General features: G+C 42.9%; 1 protein-coding gene across 1 annotated transcript in view; it reads right to left on the bottom strand.

Annotated features, from left to right (window-relative positions):
* Positions 1-3776: 3776 nt before the first annotated feature.
* Positions 3777-18821, bottom strand: part of LOC118850379 (leukotriene-B4 omega-hydroxylase 3-like) — a 50511-nt gene continuing 35466 nt past the window's right edge. Inside the window, exons 4-13 of the mRNA XM_036760151.1 lie at positions 15687-15740; positions 15224-15351; positions 14201-14322; positions 7155-7425; positions 6043-6109; positions 5644-5773; positions 5028-5161; positions 4723-4787; positions 4363-4445; positions 3777-4080 (exon numbers count right to left, since the gene is read on the bottom strand). Coding sequence (XP_036616046.1) covers positions 3888-4080; positions 4363-4445; positions 4723-4787; positions 5028-5161; positions 5644-5773; positions 6043-6109; positions 7155-7425; positions 14201-14322; positions 15224-15351; positions 15687-15740 — 1247 coding nt within the window. The 3' untranslated portion in view covers positions 3777-3887. The remainder of the gene's footprint in view (positions 4081-4362; positions 4446-4722; positions 4788-5027; positions 5162-5643; positions 5774-6042; positions 6110-7154; positions 7426-14200; positions 14323-15223; positions 15352-15686; positions 15741-18821) is intronic.

The raw sequence follows: 18821 nt of genomic DNA on the forward strand, positions 1-18821 counted from the left end.
GCAAAATTGAGCATAATTTTCAGGCAAGGAGATGGACATTCAATGAAATAAGGGAATTCCAGACCTTCCTGATGAAAAGGCTAGAACTCGATGGAAAATTTGATCTTCAAATACAAAACTCAAGAGAGACATAAAAAGGTAAACAGGAGGAAAAAACCCCCACAAACCTTATTAATCAATAAGAGCAAATTATTTTCATCTTTATATAGGATTATATCATCTTATGTATGTTATATATATATAATACATTTTATATATTATATATGTATTTGTGTATATATATATGTCAGTCTTGAGAATAGTACAGTTATTATGACAATTGAAAGGGATACACATAGACTGTGCACATCTATACAAAATAACTGATATAAGAATAAAAAACATAATTAAGAGATGTAAAGGGAGGGTTCTGGGAGAAGAGGTAAGGAGGTAGTAGAAAAGGGTAAATTACACCAAATGAAGAGGCACAAAAACACATTATACTAGAGGGAAAGAAGGGAGGGAGAAGAGCAGTGCTTGAGCTTTACTCTCATCATATTTCCTTCAAGAAGAGAAAAACATACCCTGATAAGTATAGAAATCTAACTTGTCCTACAGGCAGTAGGAGGAGAAAGGGGGAAAAAGGGAGTGGGGTGGTCAGAAGGGAAGGAAGAAGTAACAAGTGGAAAACGGTAAGATAAGGGAGGGGAATCAAGAGGGAGGGTAAACTGAGGAAGGTGGCAGTCAAAAGCAAAAGCTTGTTCAGGAGTGGAGGGGGAAAGTGAGCAATAAAAGCAGAAACAGAGGGTAAATAGGATGGAGAAAAAGATGCAGATAGTAATCATAACTGTGAATGTGAATGGGATGAATTTCCCATAAAACAGAAGTGGATAGCAGAATGGATTAAAAACCATAATCCTACAATATCCTGTTTACAAGAAATACATTTGAAACAGGGGGATACACACAGGGTAAAGGTAAAAGGCTGCAGTAAAATATATTGCGCTTCAGCTAAAGTAAAAAAAAAAAACAGGTGTAGCAATCTTAATCTCAGACAAAGCAAAAGTAAAGATAGATCTAATTAAAAGAGATAAGAAAGGACACTACATCTTGCTAAAAGGCACCATAAACAACGAAGCAATATCATTGTTTAACATATATGCACCAAGTGGTATGGCATGCAAATTCTTACAGAAGAGGTTAAGGGAGTTACAGTAAGAAATAGACAGCAAAACTATAATAATGGGAGACCTCAACCTCCCCCTCTCTGAACTTGATAAATCTAACCTCAAAATAAACAAGAAAGAAGTTAAGAAGATGAAGACAATTTTAGAAAAGGCAAATATGATAGACCTCTGGAGAAAACTGAATGGGGATAAAAAGGAATATACTTTTTTCTCAGCGGTACATGGCACATACTCGAAAATTGACCATGGACTAGGGCATAAAAACCTCACAATCCAGTGCAGAAAGGCAGACATAGTCAAAGCATATTTTTCAGATCATGATGCAATAAAAATTGTTTGTCATAAAGAACCATGGAAAAATAAGCTAAAAATTAATTGGAAACTAAATAATCTAATTCTAAAGAATGAGTGGGATAAAGAACAAATCAGAGAAACAATTAATTTCATTCAAGAGACTGACAATAATGAGACAACATACCGAAGCTTATGGGATGCAGCAGAAGCAGTTTTATATCTCTAAATGCTTACATGAATAAAATAGAGAAAAAGGAGATCAATGAATTGGGGGTGCAACTGAAAAAGCTAGAAAAAGAACAAATTGAACATGTAATGTGATAAATGTCTAATAAAAGGAAGGGATAGTGAATTTTGAAAAACGCAATAGGATCAGATTGATTCCCCTAAGAATTATGTACAGATGTGTATGATTGGCTCTAAAAATTTATCAATTCTGGAAATTCGAGCTGATAAGTGTGTTTTGGTAATAAGATCTTAAATTTGGATGCTAATACAAGAAAATTGTATAAGATAATGGTACGAGTGAAATATAACCCCTTTGTAAAATATCTGTAAGTTATAGTAAGTTAAAATTGTCTGAGAATTTCTAGATCTGAACCAGAGAGGCAGAACTTAACCCTGCGTGGCTGGGACCTATGTTGTGCTTCTTTCTTAATCATCAAATTACATGTGTTCTGGGAACCCCGTGTGAGGAGTGGACATCTGAGCCTATAGGAGCCTCGCCCTGCGGTTCCAAGAGCCTGAGAGGGACAGCACCAGACACGGACGGCTTTCTCATGGGATCCGGAGCCAGAACCTGAGCAAAGACCTGCTTTTTTTCCCTTCTGCGTCCTTGTGTTCCCAAGACTGTTTTTTCTGAATTTTTATTATGTTCCCTCTGCTTACTTACAATTAGTTCACAATTTCTGCCCATCCCTGGGGATGTCCAAATACAGAAAAGGGAATACCTGACTCCACCTAGATAGGGATTTTATCATTGGATTAATTGGTCCTTAGGCGAAACTTTCAGTTTGCCTTTGACCAAAAAGGAGGAAAGGTGGAATGTTTTATACCATTTTTTTTAAATTTCTGGAGTGCAGTACCCGGGGAGGCTCCTTGGACTCTCCTTGAGTCTTCCAACTAGGTCAGGCCTTCCCCTGGGGCCAACAACAACCTAGCGTTCCTTTTATTGTCACCCTTGCTTAGCGTTTTTGGTTGGCCTCCTAATTTTTATTGCTATGCCCCATCAGGTCGTTCCTTTTTCAAGGATTTGAAACCCCCCATGAGAAAAAAAGTGGGGAATGTTATACAAGGAAAATTAGGAACCCCTGAGAAACCCCTAGCTACTGACAAGCACCCCCAGAAAGAATGGACTCAGATATCTTTGGCATTTAGCAAACCCCCTGGGACTCCATGACTCCACCAAGGAATCTCAATAGATAGGACCATCCCACTGAAGGATAACCTGGCAGATCCTTTCTAGCAGATATCCCTGGGGCTCCGTGACTCCACCAAGGAATGTAAATGAGATTATCCCACTAGTACGATAACCTGACTGAATCTTTTGATCAGCCAGGACCTTTGTTCCTATTCCCCCCCACTCTGTACCCCCATATCCTATATAAGCCAAAGCATCCCCCCAACACATTTGCCATTGATTTGTGGTGCCGTACCCCAATGGCCGCTGGCTAATAAATTCTCCACTTAAAACTTATACTCTGTGGTGTGTCTTGCTCGCTTCTGGTACAACAATAGAACAAATCCTTTTATTAAGGGGATTTGTTCTCTGAAATTTGGATTCAGTCAAAGGGCCACACTTGAGGATCTAGAGGGCCACATGTGGCCTTGAGGACACAGGTTCCCCATCCCTGCTAAGCAACTTGAGGCCTATGTACCTTTTCAACATTATATTGCCAGCAGCAAAGACAGTGATTTTCACACCACCGTAAAAATACACAACTCTGAAAGCTGTAAAAAAAAAAAAAAAAACACCATAACGCCCACCTAAAAAAAAAAAAAACTTTAAAAAAGGAAGACAAAAAACTGCGATATCAAAGACATCAGGAAATGAGACCAACCATTTCACCATGTTCTTGCATAGTTTGTTATAGCTTGTTTCTCCTTTGGTTGTGGTTGCAGACTTTCTACTATTAGGCTATCAGGTGGATGGGAGATCAGTCGAACAAGATGTTTCTAGACAATTGTGGTTCCCATTTCCCCCTCTCCCTCACACTCCCGTGCTCCTAATGTTTCTTCCTGGAATGGAGGAATAGGGATTCCTATCTTCTCTCACCAGCCTCTACCTCATGGTATAAAGGCACAAAGCAAAACCAATTTGCAAGTTAAATTCCTTTTATTCTGAAGATTCACAAACAAGACAAGAGTAACTGAAGGACTGGCAGACTCCAGGCCTTCATGTCCCAAGCCTGAGGAAATTCTCATCCATCACTTCTTGGGGGCTTCTGGGAAGTGCGTCTGCAGTGGCTCTGCCCTCAGGAACATCCCATCCTCTGTTCTGAGGATCACTTCTAGCTTCCTTTTGACTGGTTGGTCATCAGGGAGGATTCGGAATCGCAGTAGAGTGAGGGCCAGCACAACCTTCATCTCATACATGGCAAAGTTCTGGCCAATGCAGTTCCTGTTCAAGGGGAGGGTCTGCTAATTCCCAGCCTTACTCTGTCCTCCCACCACCACTCATGCGTACATGCACATGTACATGTACATGGAAACACTCTCACACACACACATACACAAACACACACACAAACACACACATGGATAGGATGGGGCCTCTCTGTCTCCCGGGGATAGAGCTGGTCTCTCTTGAGGGTTTGGAGAAAACCACAATGACCCAAAAGGGTGAGGACATTTCCCCAGGACCTCAGAGAGGCAAATAGGAAAGCAGGTGCCATGGCCTTACCTGGGTCCAGCTGAGAATGGGATAAATGCCAGAGGTGACATCTTCTGGATTTTTTCTGGCTCAAAGCGGTATGGGTCATAGACCTGAGGGAGAGGTACAGATGAAGGAAGGTATGGATGACCCAGGGCCATACCAGGCAAGCAGACCTCTACCAGGGAGGCAAGGAAACTACCTTTAAGGCAGCAGACCATCCCCTGTGAGGAGATCAGTGTTGCAGTCTCTTGCCTTCCTGCTTCTGCTCCTTAGAGACAAATCGGGGCTTCTTCTATATTCATCCTAGGCAAAGGCCCAACCCTTTGCCATGAGTGTCCTTGACCCCTAGGTCTGGCCAGATAACATGAGAAGAATGGGAGTAGGTACCTCAGGGTTGGGCCACACAGATGGATTGTGGTGGATTCCAAAAATGCTGAGCAAACAAGTACACCCTGTTAAGAAGGAAGAAATAGAGAGCCCAACATGGCCTGCAAATTCAATACATGCACCCATCAGTGTTCTCCCTCAACCCCACTCCTTCTCCACCAACTTTCTAAGTATCATTCCTCAGCCACTTCCTGAAGAAAACCTAGCACCTGCTCTCTCCCTTCTCCCACACTGCACACCCAAATGCGGCCTCTGTATGCCTTGCCTTCCCCTTACTGTGCCACATATGACTGGGGAAAGCCTACCTTCGGGGATGATGCGCCCATCAGGTAGTTGGATGTCCTTGGTGCACTGACGAGCAATAACAACAACTGGTGGGTGCAGCCTCAGGCTCTCCTTGATACACATGGTCAGGAAAGGCATCTGGGACAGGTCATCCCTGGAGAGAGCAGACCTGTCATCCTGGGGGAGGGGCCTCGAACACCCAATGCCACACAGAGAGAAGGCAATGTGACAGGATCAAGACATTTTGGTCCACAGTCTCCAGAGTTGGGAGGGAGGGGTTAGGGAGAGTTGGGGACACTGACAGAGATGTGATCAAAGAAGAGAGAGTGAGAAAGCCCAGCATGTGGGATGGAGTCTTTAGCAGAGAAATCTCTCTACCTGTTAGCCCTGGGTTGTATCTGTGGAGAGTTATCCAGAAAACCATCAAATGGTCAAGAAACCCTCCTGTCTACTAGGGGAGAGTTATTTAGACAGGCAAGGACTGTCATCTATAGAGGCAAAGCTCTAGCCAGGTCAGTGTGAGGCTTGGGGATGTTTCTTTTGAGGAGTGTCCTCAGCTGTGGCTGGGGTGGTCTAGGGGATGAGCTCCTAATCATCTGTTCTATAGGAATCCTCTCAGTCTCATTCCACACTGACCATTCAATCTCCTCTGGCTGACGACCCCTCAGGAGCTCCTGTATTTCCTGACGACAGCGGTCTTGGTATTCTTGGTGGTGGGCCAGGTTGTAGAGGGCCCAGGAGAGGCCACTTGCTGTTGTGTCATGGCCTGGGAGGAAGAGAAAAGACTCCAGAGAATTGGTATGGGGGTGAGGAGGTTTCTATTAGTGAACTGTGGAGTGAGAAGAAACATCATGACCACACTGAAATCAGCACAGGCTCTGAGGGGACAGCTCCTTCTAGGCTAGCCCTGATCAAAGCAGGAATCACTGAGACTGACATCAGAAATATGAAATGAATGGGCTTCTTAAGGGAAAATGCCCTCTAAATCCCCAGCACCCTTACCCTTAGACACTCCCACTCCATCTGCTCCCTTACCCTCAAACATGAAGGTGTCAGCCTCAGCCCGAATGTCCTTGTCTGACAAAGTCTTCCCATCTTCATCCTGGAATAGTAGATATCTGTGGGTTCTTGGCCTCTTTCTTTCCCATGAGTAGCTCTACTCGGGATCCCCTCAAAAGCAACCCACTACCCCCAGGCACTGCTAATGGTGTCAGGTATCATACCTAGAATCCTTGAGACCTAGCCCAAATGCTTAGCATAACTCGTACCCCCATAGCCTGCTAAAGCACCTGACACTGTCCTCTGGACTCCTACTGCACTTATAGAACCACACCATGAAAGTCACCTGATATGTTCAAAACCCTTAGAAACTACATTGAGAACTGCCCAGAATCAGATACTGCTGGAAGACACACCTAGAATAATAGGAACTTGGACTTAGAGGGGACTCTTACCCAAAGCATGAATTCCTTCTGAAGCCAAAGACTTATTCCTAGCTTTGGCATACCTTGGGAGTATCAGGATTCTTTGATAGGCACTTTACCCTCTAATAAGTCTGGTCCCTTCCTCTTTAATACTCTCTCCCATGCACTTTTATACCCTAGAAATTCTAGATATTTCCAACATACCCTAGTGTGTCCTTTGATATAGCTAGAAGCAGTCTTAATGGTACTCCTAAATAAATCTACAATGTAGGAAATTACCTTTGATTTACTTAGAACCACAGAAATATTTGAGAATATGCCTGGAATCCTATTAACTACCCTGATATACCTAGAAATAACCTCAGGGGATATGCTTTGAGATTATTTCTAGGTATCGTAGGGTAGTTAATAGATTCCAGACATATTCCAGATAGGATATAACTAACTATGCTTAGAACTCAGATTACTCCTTTCATATACCCAGAACAGGTTAGCGGTAGCTATTTCACCCCACCCATGGGAGGAAAGTAAAGGGACACTTTTCCAATACACAATATTGTATGTGACTCAGCTCTGAGGCATATATTATGGAACCATGAAACTGCCCTTGGCAACCAAGCCCTTCAATTTCCCCTGGCTGTCCTCCCCCACCTCCCCATGGTCCCTCAGGGCTTCTGGAAAACTCCCTCCCTTCCCACTTCTCCCTGTAGCTCTGATGCTCACCTTGGCCAGCAGCAGAACATCTATGAAGTCCATGGTCTTTCCTTTGGTCTTATTTTTGATGAAGGCCTCAGTACCTTGTTCAGCAAGGACTTGGCGCCGGGCTTGGATGACAGCATCTGTGAAGCTATGTACAACTTTGCAAGCCCTAGAAAACTGCCTTCCCTGGCTGGTGCGGAAGTATATAGCATCAAAGTATAGGAGTGGCTCCATGTTGCGTTTTGACACGAGGGCACTTAATTCCGAGATGGCAGAGATGTAAGGACTTGGTTTCCTGTGCAAAGTATGGGGGCCAGGGTCAGGGGTCAGGCCACGTGAGGACCCTGAGAGAACCGCAGACCTTCAGACTCCACACAGCTCAGACTAAGCTCTTCAAATGTCCTTCCAAAGCAGCCCCCTCCCAACTTGCCTGGCATAGTCACTGACATGACCTCTCCCCAGTCTGTCACTCAGGCTCAAAACCTCTCTCGGCCACAAATCCCATCTCTTCTTCCTCCATAATATATAATCACAGAATCTCAGAAAAGACCTCAGAGGCCATGAAGGCCAACCTGGACCTGAACAAGGATTCCCTCTGCAGTATCCTTAATGGGACCCAGCATCTACTTGGAGACCTCCAGTGATGGAAAACACACCTCTTTCCAAAGAAGCAAATTTTCAGCTTTTTGACAGTTCTAATTATTGAGAAGTGGGTTCTTTCCCCCTTTATATCAAACCTCAAACTGCCTTTCTACAATTTCCACTAATTAGACCTAGTTTTGTCCTCTAAAGTAGATAATGATAAATCTAATCCCTCTCAGGGACCCAAAATTCAAATACTTCAAATACTTGTGAACTCTGTTGGGGTATGGCACCAGCATGATGTGGCACCCACATTTCCTTTCTCTCTCTGTCTGTAACTAGCACTCATATTGACAGCCCTGAGGTGGTGAAGAGGAAGAAGGGAGGCAGGTCCAAGTGGCTGGGATGGGAGCTCATTCCCGGAGGTACACCTGGCCATGGTCAGCCATGCTGCTACACTCACTCTGAGCCTCTTGCCCATGTTTCCCATTTATAAAGTCACAAGGATGCCAGTAACTCTAAAACATGAAACATTTGCTATCTGCAAAGGGAAAATCAAAAGCAATCACATCATTATTCAACAGAAGACAAAAGCAAGAAGAACCAGAACATAACAGTCTACCCATAAACACTGGGTCATACTCTTCTACTGGGTTACAAGGATGGGGAGAGTGGGCACAAACCTATAGAAACCTAGCAGTGAGGAAAGAGCAGGAAATCCATGTCCAGGTCTTAATGCCCTTTTTAGATAAAGTCTGCACTGCTGTCGCATACTGGGCAAGACCACTCCTATTACACTTCTCTAGACTCTCCTGTTGAACGAAGACCCTTCTCTGGTACTCCTGGGCCATGGAAGCAGCATTAAGCTCTTTCAGTAACAACACTGTTATGTCCTTTCCATGACAAGCAGTTCCTATAAGTATGGAATCTGTAGAGATTTATCAATTTGTTCTCTGAGCTATGAAGACTGTTTACCTCCTCATAGAGAAATGCCAGTAGAGGGCAATGCAGGCATAAGAGACTTTCCTTGTTTCAAGACAAGCCCAATAAGACCTTTAAACCACGGAGGATTCTGCTTTGCTCGAGTCAGCTAGTAGCATGAGCTCTCTTCCCAACAAAGCACCTCCTAGGGAAGCTGCAGAGCCTGCCTTGTTTTCAATCTCCTTTAAAACTGTTTCATTGCAAGGCAAAACAGCCGGGACAGCTCTTCAGTTACAGCACAGAAGTATCCTTTTCTCTAATTAGCTCCAGAAAGAAAGCATTTCTCCACACTCTCTCCACTCCCCACCACACACACCCAAGCTGAACAGTGGGGTAGTGCAGGCTCTAAACTCTTTACTCAGATTTTGATTCACCTATTCTTTTTTTCCTAACGCTTTTCCTGGCTTCTATGCTTTTTGCTTCTGTCTGGAGCTTCTCTGACCTTCCCTTCTCAGTCAGCTTCTACTTTCAGTTTCTATTCTCTGCCTTCTAATGCCTCAAAGCAAGGTCTTGTCATGGGTAATGTTTAAAATGAAAAACCTAAAGTCCACATTTCTATAAAGTATAACACAAATATTTATTAGACTAAAATCGCATAGCCCCCAAAAGAGTTCTGCAATGCAGAGCTGTTCATCAATAAAGTCCTGAAAATATTAAGATTCAGATTAGCTGCTGGAAAACAATGTGTTGCAGTGATCTCTAACATCCCTCCATTCTTTTGCATGTGAGTTGTTTTCAAACACACTTTCTTAGCACTTTTATTAGAAAGTCTGTTTTCTCTAAGAACCCCAAACTATTTGTGTTTCTTCAAAACATTTTTTCACACAGAGGCCCTTTTGTTTCATTTTTCAGAAGATAAATCATTCACATAAGAAAACCTTACACCTAAAAACAGCTATCACTTCTGTTGAGGCAGCTAAGTTGCACACCCGATGGATATAGCACCCTGCCTGGAATCAGAAAGACTCATCTTCCTGAGGTCAAATCTAGCCTCAAACACTTACAAGCTGCGCGACCCTGGGCAAGTCACTTAACCCTGTTTCCCTCAGTTCTTTATATGTAAAGTGGGCCAGAGGGGGAAATGTTCCACTCCATTACCTTTGCCAAGAACACCCTCAAATGCCATCACAGTCAGACACCAGTGAACAACAAATCACCTCCCTCCACCCCACCTCCAGGCAGTTCCTTCAACTGATCATCTGGTATGGTGTGCTCTCCAGTCTCTTCACAATCCTATTTATCCTTCTCTGGACAGTATAGATGTTTGAGATCCAGTACTGAACACAGTACTTGCAGATGTGGCCTTTTCTACCTCCCTTTCTTTCCCCACAATTTTTACCCTGGTAAATGTTAACCTTTGATTATCATAGTCCCATCACTTCTGATGCAGGCTTGCCCCCAGAAAAGAGGGAAAGACTGAGAAGATACGTTTAAAGAAAAGGCTGTGCTTGACCATCTCTGCCCATCTCTTTTGGTTTATGTTGTGCTTGACCTCTTCAGTTGTTTGAATGCAACTCTTTGAATGAGACTCCCAAGGGTGCACAGAACACAAAGAAACAGAAAGATGGATGCACAATGAAAACTACTAGGTAGGGCTTTCCTTCTCTCCCACTCAGAGGTCTCACCAGAATTTCTTGGTTTCTTGTCAATCTAGTTAGCTCTGTAATATTCCAATTACTTTAAACAAAACAGGCCCAGACTTCTGAACAAGAACTCCCTCTACAGTATCCTTACTGGGCCCCAGCACCTACCTGAAGACCTCCAGTGATGGAAAACATGCCTTTTTCCGAAGAAGCAAATTTTCAGCTTTTTGACAATTCTAATTATTGGGAAGAGGGCTTTTCCCCCTGTATATCAGTCCTCAAACTGCCTCTCTACAACTTCCATTAATTAGACCTAGTCTGCCCTCTAAAGTAAATAATGATAAATCTAAGAAATGACAGACAACTTCAGATGGGAAGAAAGAATAGCAACAGATTCTGCCTTCCTGCCCAGCAGAACAACAGACCAGCTTTGATTGTACTAATATCTGGGCCAGTGATGTGCAACCTTTTTTATCACAGCATAGTATTATTTTTTTGCCAGATAGAATTTTGGCACATAACTGGAGAATCAAAGGACTTGCATGTGTATATACAATTGCAAATATGAAGCCAATACAATTCAAGGCATGCCTACCAAAAACTCATGGTACACTTTTTGAAAACTAGACTAAGTGTCAGCTAGGTGGCACAGTGGATGAAGCTCTGCAAGTGGAGGCAGGAAGACTTGAGTTCAAATCTGGTCTGAGGCACTTACTAGCTGTGTGACCCTGGGCAAGTCACTTAACCTCTGTTTGCCTCAATTTCCTCAACTGTAAAAGGAGGGTGATGACAGTGCCTTCCACAAAGGGTTGTTTGTGAGGATCAAATGAGGTCATATTAGTGAAGTGCTTAGCACAGTGCCTGGCACATGGTAGTAGTCTCTTTATAAATGCTTAATCTCTTCCCAGGTCCGTTACTCCTTCATGACTGGACTAGGGTAGATGCTTTCTAACTACTCTATTTCCAATTCATCCTGCACAGCTCCTGTTCTCAAATCAATCTTCATAAACAACTTCTTTGCACATAACCCCCAACTAGGATAATTATTTGAATGATCTTTTTCTATAATGGAATTTACATGTCTTATTTTTTTAATTGTAAAAATAGAAATTCACTCCTCCCTACAGCCCTCCTATTTCACAAGAGATCCTGACTCACCTCCATGCAAAATTCTAAAATTCAGCTCAACATCTTCTATATATATCAGAGCCTGCCCCCCCACACAACCTTTTAAATGTTTTTATTGAAAGCAATCTCTGCTCTCCCCTCCCCAGACTTGAAATTTTAGGCATCTTTAATTTTGTACTCTCCCTCACCCACCCACATTATATTCAGTTGGCAACTCCTACTGATTCTATGTCCTCATCTCTCATTAGGGCCCCTCCACTCATATTTGTCAACATGATAGTTAAATCTTAGTCTTTTTTACCTTAATTACTAGACTACTGATTAATCTTCTTCCTTCTAGGCTCTGAGTCCCTTAAGCCTACTTCTTATGTTAAGAAATAAATCTTTCAAATGCACTGATATGACTATATTACTCCACTATTCCAAACTCTCCAAAGGCTCCTCATTGCTACAGAATATAATACAAAATCTAGCCTGCAATTCAAGGGCCTCCACAGCGTGCCTTAAACCTATCTTTCCAGTCTGATTTCACATTCCTCCCCTTCACAAACTCTATGCTACAGCTAAACTGTCCCAGATTTTGCCCCCCCTTTCTGAACTGGAAATGGCTTTTCATTGACTTTACAAGCCCCCATCTCAACTGAGCTTTAATTCTTCCTTCAGGACTTCGAGGCAAGATGGTTACCTAAATGGGAGAAAGACCATCCAGCTCCCAAATACCTACTGCAGGAAAATCCTAAAGGTTACACCAGAAGAAATAGCAGGAAGGAAATCCAATGGGAAACAACAGAAAATGACTTCTTCAACCACAGAACTGTACAAATGGTCAGCCAGAAGCCTGTGGGCAATAGGAAAGGGAGTTCTTCTAGCAAAGCAAGTGCCATGTGACTAGAGACAGGACCTGCGTAGCCCACAAGCCTCTATATCTGGAGGCAACAGGAGGAGAAGGCTCTCCTGAGAAAACCTCAGCTCATAGAAAGCCCTTCCTTCTCTGAACTCATGTAACCCTCATTTAAGCAGAGAGCCTAGCGTTGTACTTCAGTTCAACCCTCGCGAGGTTGGGAGTTCTCCAAGGGCAGAGATGGTATCTACATCTAATGTAACCTAGAGTATAGAGCTGAACAAAAATATTTGGTTTTTGATTGAGTATACTCAAAGCTCAAGAGAGTGAAAAAGATCTCCAGGAGGCCTGATTGAGCCTGCTACCTAGAGAAAATTGAGGAGAACCTGACTTCTGGGTTTAGGAGCCAGATGGTATAAGTTCAGCAAGGAAAGCAGTGCAGCTACTGTGAGAACTGCAAGGTAATCCCTGTAGACCCAGCCCTGAGGTTGGGATGGTAGGTTGTAACTTGGATATACAGGCATAGCTTGGAGATATTATGGATTCAATTCTAGACTGCCTCAGTAAAGAAAATATTAAATATAAACAACAAAAACAAAAACTGTACATTTCTAAAGCACCACGAACTTTATAAAGCTCACAATGAGCCTGTAATTTAGGTAAGGTATTCATTACCAGCTCCCTTTTACACGTGAGGTATTGTCCTAAAAAGAACAGCCAGTGGATACACTGTAAGGCCTGGAATCAGGAAGACTCATCTTCCTGAATTCAAATGCAGCCTCAGACACCTTGTAGCTATGTGACTCTGGGCAAGTCATTTCACCCTGTTTGCTTCCATTTCCTCAAGTATAAAATGAGGTGGAGAATGAAATGGCAAACCAGTTCAGTATTTTTGGCAAGAAGAAAACCCCAAATGGGGTCATGAAGAGTAAGAGATGGCTGAAAAACAGCTGAACTGATTGTCTTAAAACCCAGATTTGAATTCAGGTTGCTTATCATCAACTTCACTTCCCCTGATACCTTTGTTACTGCTCTATTGACATGCCTCTGAGACTGGGGTAGTATCTTGCCTCCTTTTTATTCCTTCCAGGATCTGCTCTCCTGACCTTTACTTCCAGTCTCCCTTGCAACATCATTATCACTTGATGCCTCCTATCTGCCTGACTGACCTGTAGCCAGTACTTCTTGACACCTCGCTCTGCATGGCAGCCAGTACACTGACCACAGGGGCCAATTCTGCCATGGACATTCTCCCAGCATCTGCCTCATCCAGAGGATCTTTCTGGAGTCACTCATCGATATTATCACCAAGAAGGCTCTGCCTCATCCAGAGGATCTTTCTGGAGTCACTCATCAATATTATCACCAAGAAGGCTCTCACTGGAGACATCAGGAGGAAAGGGGAAACTGAGCCAGAATGAGAAGGGATGACAAGCAAGCGCCTCACTCCCAAAGCTTACTTATACTTATTTTGTAGATTTTTTTAATGTACTTGTTGTCCCCGCCCCAATACCATAATCTACTTGAGTGTAGGGACTGTTTCATTGATATCTTTGTATAGTCAGTGCTTAGCACAACACCTGGCACCCAGTAGGAACATAATAAATGCATTACATTCCCGTAACACTGGAATTGCCATATTTGTAAATAGTTGATGATAAAATAGTAATTGATGCTTTACCAAGGCCAGTCTGGGGAGATGCTCAGGGCAGCGTACCTCCCTCCAAGGATTGGTATGGTGGGGTTTAGAACATTAAAGACCACACACAACTAGTCAGCTATAGGGCCTCCAGTTTCCATGTTAGTTTTGATCTGCCCCTCTTCCTTCACCATCCTAGATCTCATCCCTAACAGTGAACATTTCCCTTCAATAGGGTCTTCCTGCCACTGCACCCTGTGACTATGTTGCTTCTAGTTTCTGAGGCCTCAAAGTCAAGAGCTGGGCAGGGACTCACTCCTGACAACGGCTGTCATGGCTGAAGACACATTTCTGCAAGCTGTCCAGTGTCATCAAGCTGATGTGTTCAAACACGTTCAGGTGGAAGCTGCCCCCAACACACTGATGCTGCCATTTCATCTGCCCAAGAAAGAAATCACAAGTGTGAGTCTGTACTCCTCTCAGGAGCTGAACCTTTGTCCTGAACCCCTGCAAAATGCCAGAAAAAAAAACAAGAGAAGGACTCTTTTTGTCATGGGTAACCAGGTGGGCACTAAAGATCACATTCAGAGTTGTAGAGAGAGTCATTGGCTAGGAGTCAGGAGAACTGAGGTCCAATCTGAGCTATGTTACTGTGTGAACTACATTCTGTAACCTTAGCAAGTCACTTTATTTCTCTGGGCCTCACCTCCTTTCCTCATCTGTAATAATGGGGTTGATTAACACTGACCTCTCTGCCTCATGGGATGCTGGGAGGAGAAGAGGTCCTAGACACAAAACTGAGCTGAAAGGACAAGTACTGGAGAAGACTCACATGTGATGGTGACTATGGGCTGTGCTCCACCACCTTAACCCCCTCGGGCTAAATTCAGGGAAAGAGGCTGGCGGGACAGCTGAGAGACATAATGAGGCACTTTTGTACCACTAATACCAACCAGAAGTGATGATTGAGGCAAGGTAGACTAAATGCACCGTATTTGAGGATCAGGGGAGACACATGTGTAAAACTAAGGTACAGTTTGGGAGTGAGGGCACAGAACAGGCATGGCCAGAGCTTCCCCAAGTCTGCCTTTGTTGGCTTCCTCCCTTAACTGATTATTCTTACTAACTACATCCTAAACTCTGTTTATTCCTTACTGAAGCACTGCAGAAACCCCTAATTTCTTTTTTCCCCAGGGGAAAAGCCTTGTTCACCTTGCTGTAGTCATGGCCACCATCACACCTGTTGCTGTACAAGGTGGTTTAACAGGGAATTCACTCCATGTAGGCCCCTGGCCTCTTGGGGTCAACTCCCATCTACCCACAGCTTGTCCAGTCTTACGTGCATGATGTCTGTGGTTTTGTTGAAGATCTTTATGTAGGGTTTGAGGATGTCAAAGTGAAAAGCTGGGGTCAGCAGGCGCCGGCGCTGGAACCATTTCTCTCCTTTGCTCACAAGCAGCCCATCTCCTAAGAGAAAGATGATGGGAGAAGCCCAGGCCCAGATCATAATAATGAATGACTCAGGACCCTTACCCCACATGCAGATCATGTGTCCTCCCCTCAATCTAGACCCCATACCAATCTTTTACTTATCCCTATCCCTAAATCTCTCACCAACAACCACTAGGCCTCAAACTGTCCCCAAACACTAACCCTCCCAGGATTCTATTTCCCCTTGGTCCGTTAATAATCAATCCTTTAGTACAATCCTTAGTACAATGAACTCCTTGGTCAAAAGCATCCTAAGCATTTTCTCCTCAGGTGTCTTCTCAATTCCTAGTGCTTTTGCCCCTATCACTCACCCAGCCAATGCTTGAGGAGTCCATACAAAAGCTTGTCCTTGGGTACAATATTGGCTGTGGAGACATATGTGTTATTTCAAAGGGTGGTTTAAAGACCTTGTGGTGAAGACAGGGGAAGGAATGTGTCACAAAATAGCCAAGGGGGAAGAGAAGGGAAGGGAACTCAGTCTCAAGCTGGGAAATAGGGGGTTGGAGCTTCCTTTCCTTTGCCATTACCTATCTCCAACCCCAAAACAACTGCCTCCTAGTCTCAACACAGAAAGGAAAGAGAAAGCACGAGGAGGACAGCAGAGATCAGGACAGCAGTGGGGGGGGGGGGGGTGCAAGAACAGGAAACTTGATGTGGGAGAACAATCAGACATAGCCTTATGTGCTACCTGCACAAACCCAGAGAAGGCCACAAGCTTTGCCCAAAGAACCCTGGGAATGGCCAAAGTATGAGCTGGCCTCTTATTCCTCAGATACCACCCAGACATGGGCCCAGACATGGGGCCTCATAGATGATCAGGAAGGAAAGCTTGCTTTTCCAATATTTCCCATAATCCTACCTGTCTTACTTAAGAATTCATGGTTATTCTCCCAGGCATGTTTGACTTCTTCACCATGCCTCAGATGCCCTCTCACACTGGAACTTCCCTCACCCCCTGTGACTTTCTCACCCTCTAACATTCCTCTACCTCTGTAGCCCCGCTTCTCCCATGACTGATTTCTCAGGTCTGCATTTTGAAGAAGGCCCAGGTCTGCCATTATTCATTCCTCTCCCAGCTTGGTTTTTGAATTTCCTTTCCCTCACCTTTCTCTCCCCTTTTCTCTCATTAATATATCAGCTCCTTAAAGGAAGGGACTATGGTTTGTTTGGAGTGGATTTTGGACAGGAAGGAAAAGGGATTGCTTTTGTTTGTTTTCAGTCAGTGCAGTGCTGGCATTTGATTATGGTGTTCTATGATTCATGGCTACATGGTACCACCAGCAGAATATTATTCTTTTTTAAGTTGATTTATTTATTTTTAGTTTTCAACATTTACTTCTTTACTTTTAATTTTCCCCCTTCTTTTCCCCCCCTCCCTAAGACAGCCTGCAATCTGATGTAGACTCTATATATACATGCCTATTAAACATATTTTCACATTAGTCATGTTGTATAGAAGAATTATAATTAATGGGAGAAACCATGAGAAAACAAAACAAAACAAAACAAAAAAATAGTCTGCCTTGCTCCTCATTCAGACTCCATAGTTCTCTCTCTGGATGTGGATGGCATTTTCCATCATGAGTCCTTTGGAATTGTTTTAGGTCCTTGCATTGCCAAGAAGGGCTAAGTCTATCAAAATTAGTCATCACAGATGGTGGCTGTTGCTGTGTACAATGTTTTCCTGACAGAATATCATTCTTTTAAAAAAATGAGTTTTATTTTCAGGGAAAAGCCTGGGGTCTTTGAAAGTGCTACATGATTTACCAAAGGAAATGCTGATTTCTCTTTCACTTCTATTTTATTTTTTACTGTACTGATTGTCCATCCACAGTGTGACCCCCAGAGAAGATAATCTGGACTATAGTGGTGACTGGGTTTGGTGGCTCTGCTCCTGTCCAGTGCTAAGATTCTTCCAGCCCTAAGCCACCTTCCCCTGGGTGGGGAAGGCGGTAGAAAACAAAGATCAGTGAGTGGGTGAAAGGGGAGGAACATTCAGGGGTTCCCCCTGCCCTCTTTGAACTAGAGCACATAAAACCCTCTGCTTGGCATTCAAAGCTCTTCACAAGATACTTTGCCACTGCCTTTGCAGTTTTCTTTTACCTTACTCTCTCCTTATACCTGTAGTTCGTTGACACTATCCTCTTTGCTGTAGACAACTTCAGACCTTTTTGTTGGCTATCTCCCATCCTTAGAATGCTCTCCCTTTTCATCTCCACCTTGGGGCTTCACTGACTTCTTTAGAGTCCCAGCTAAAATCTCAGCTTCTCCAGGAAGTCTTTCCCAAGCCACTTGAATTCTAGTGCCTTCCCTGGCTCATTGGTTCCAATTTATTATAGATATAGATATAGATATAGATATAGATATAGATATAGATATAGATATAGATATAGACATAGATATATAGATATAGACATAGACATAGATATGGACATACAGAGATGGATATAAATATAGAAACTAATAGAGATAGAAATAGAAATGGATATAGATAGATACAGATGTAGAGATGAATATAGATGCAGAGTTGAATAAAGATGAATATAGATGAATATATCTATATAAATATGGATACAGGTATAAGAGAGGTAGATACAGAGATAGATATGGATATAGATACAGAGATGAATATATATGAATATAGGTATTGATATATAGCTATACATACAGAGATGAATATAGATATAGATACAGGTATAAGATAGAGATAGATATAAATATGGATAAAGACATAGACATGGATATAGCTAGGTATAGATACAAAGATGGATATAGATATGGGCATGGATATAGATATAGGTATGGATATGAGTGCAGGTAGATATAGATGTGAGTATAGATATAGCTATAGATAGATATTGATATGGATGTATATCTACTATAGTTTCAGAGATGGATATACATAGATATAGATATAGATGTGGCTATAGATATGGATATGGATAGATGTGGATATCAATACAGGATTAGATATAGATATGGAGATAGCTATAGCTATAGATATAGACATACATATATAACAGGAACTGTCTTTCACCTTTCTTTGAACATTCAGTGCTCAGCACACTGCCTGACACATAGTAGGTGCTTGATAAATGTTGATTACGAACTGATTCTTGACTTTCCTCTGCATCCTGGACACTCTGGGTATTGGATGGAACTTCCTAATACTGAATCCCTCATCACTGTTTTCTTTCCTCCTTTCTACTTCTCTCTCACTCCTAGCTTCTATCTTTCTCCTCTGTCACTCCCCCCTTCTTTGTTCCTCCTTCTTTCTTTCTCCTACCATTCTCTCCCTCTTCTTCCCCTTCCATCACATTTTCATTCCTCAACCCTTCCCTATTCCTTCTTTTTACATTTAGCAGCTTTTATTGCACCCTGTCCCAAAGAGAAGGTAAGTTCTTGAAGGCAACAACTATTGATTTTTCTCACTGTATAAGGTGTTC

This window comes from Trichosurus vulpecula, chromosome 1 (assembly GCF_011100635.1).
Source record: "Trichosurus vulpecula isolate mTriVul1 chromosome 1, mTriVul1.pri, whole genome shotgun sequence".
Classification (NCBI taxonomy): domain Eukaryota; kingdom Metazoa; phylum Chordata; class Mammalia; order Diprotodontia; family Phalangeridae; genus Trichosurus; species Trichosurus vulpecula.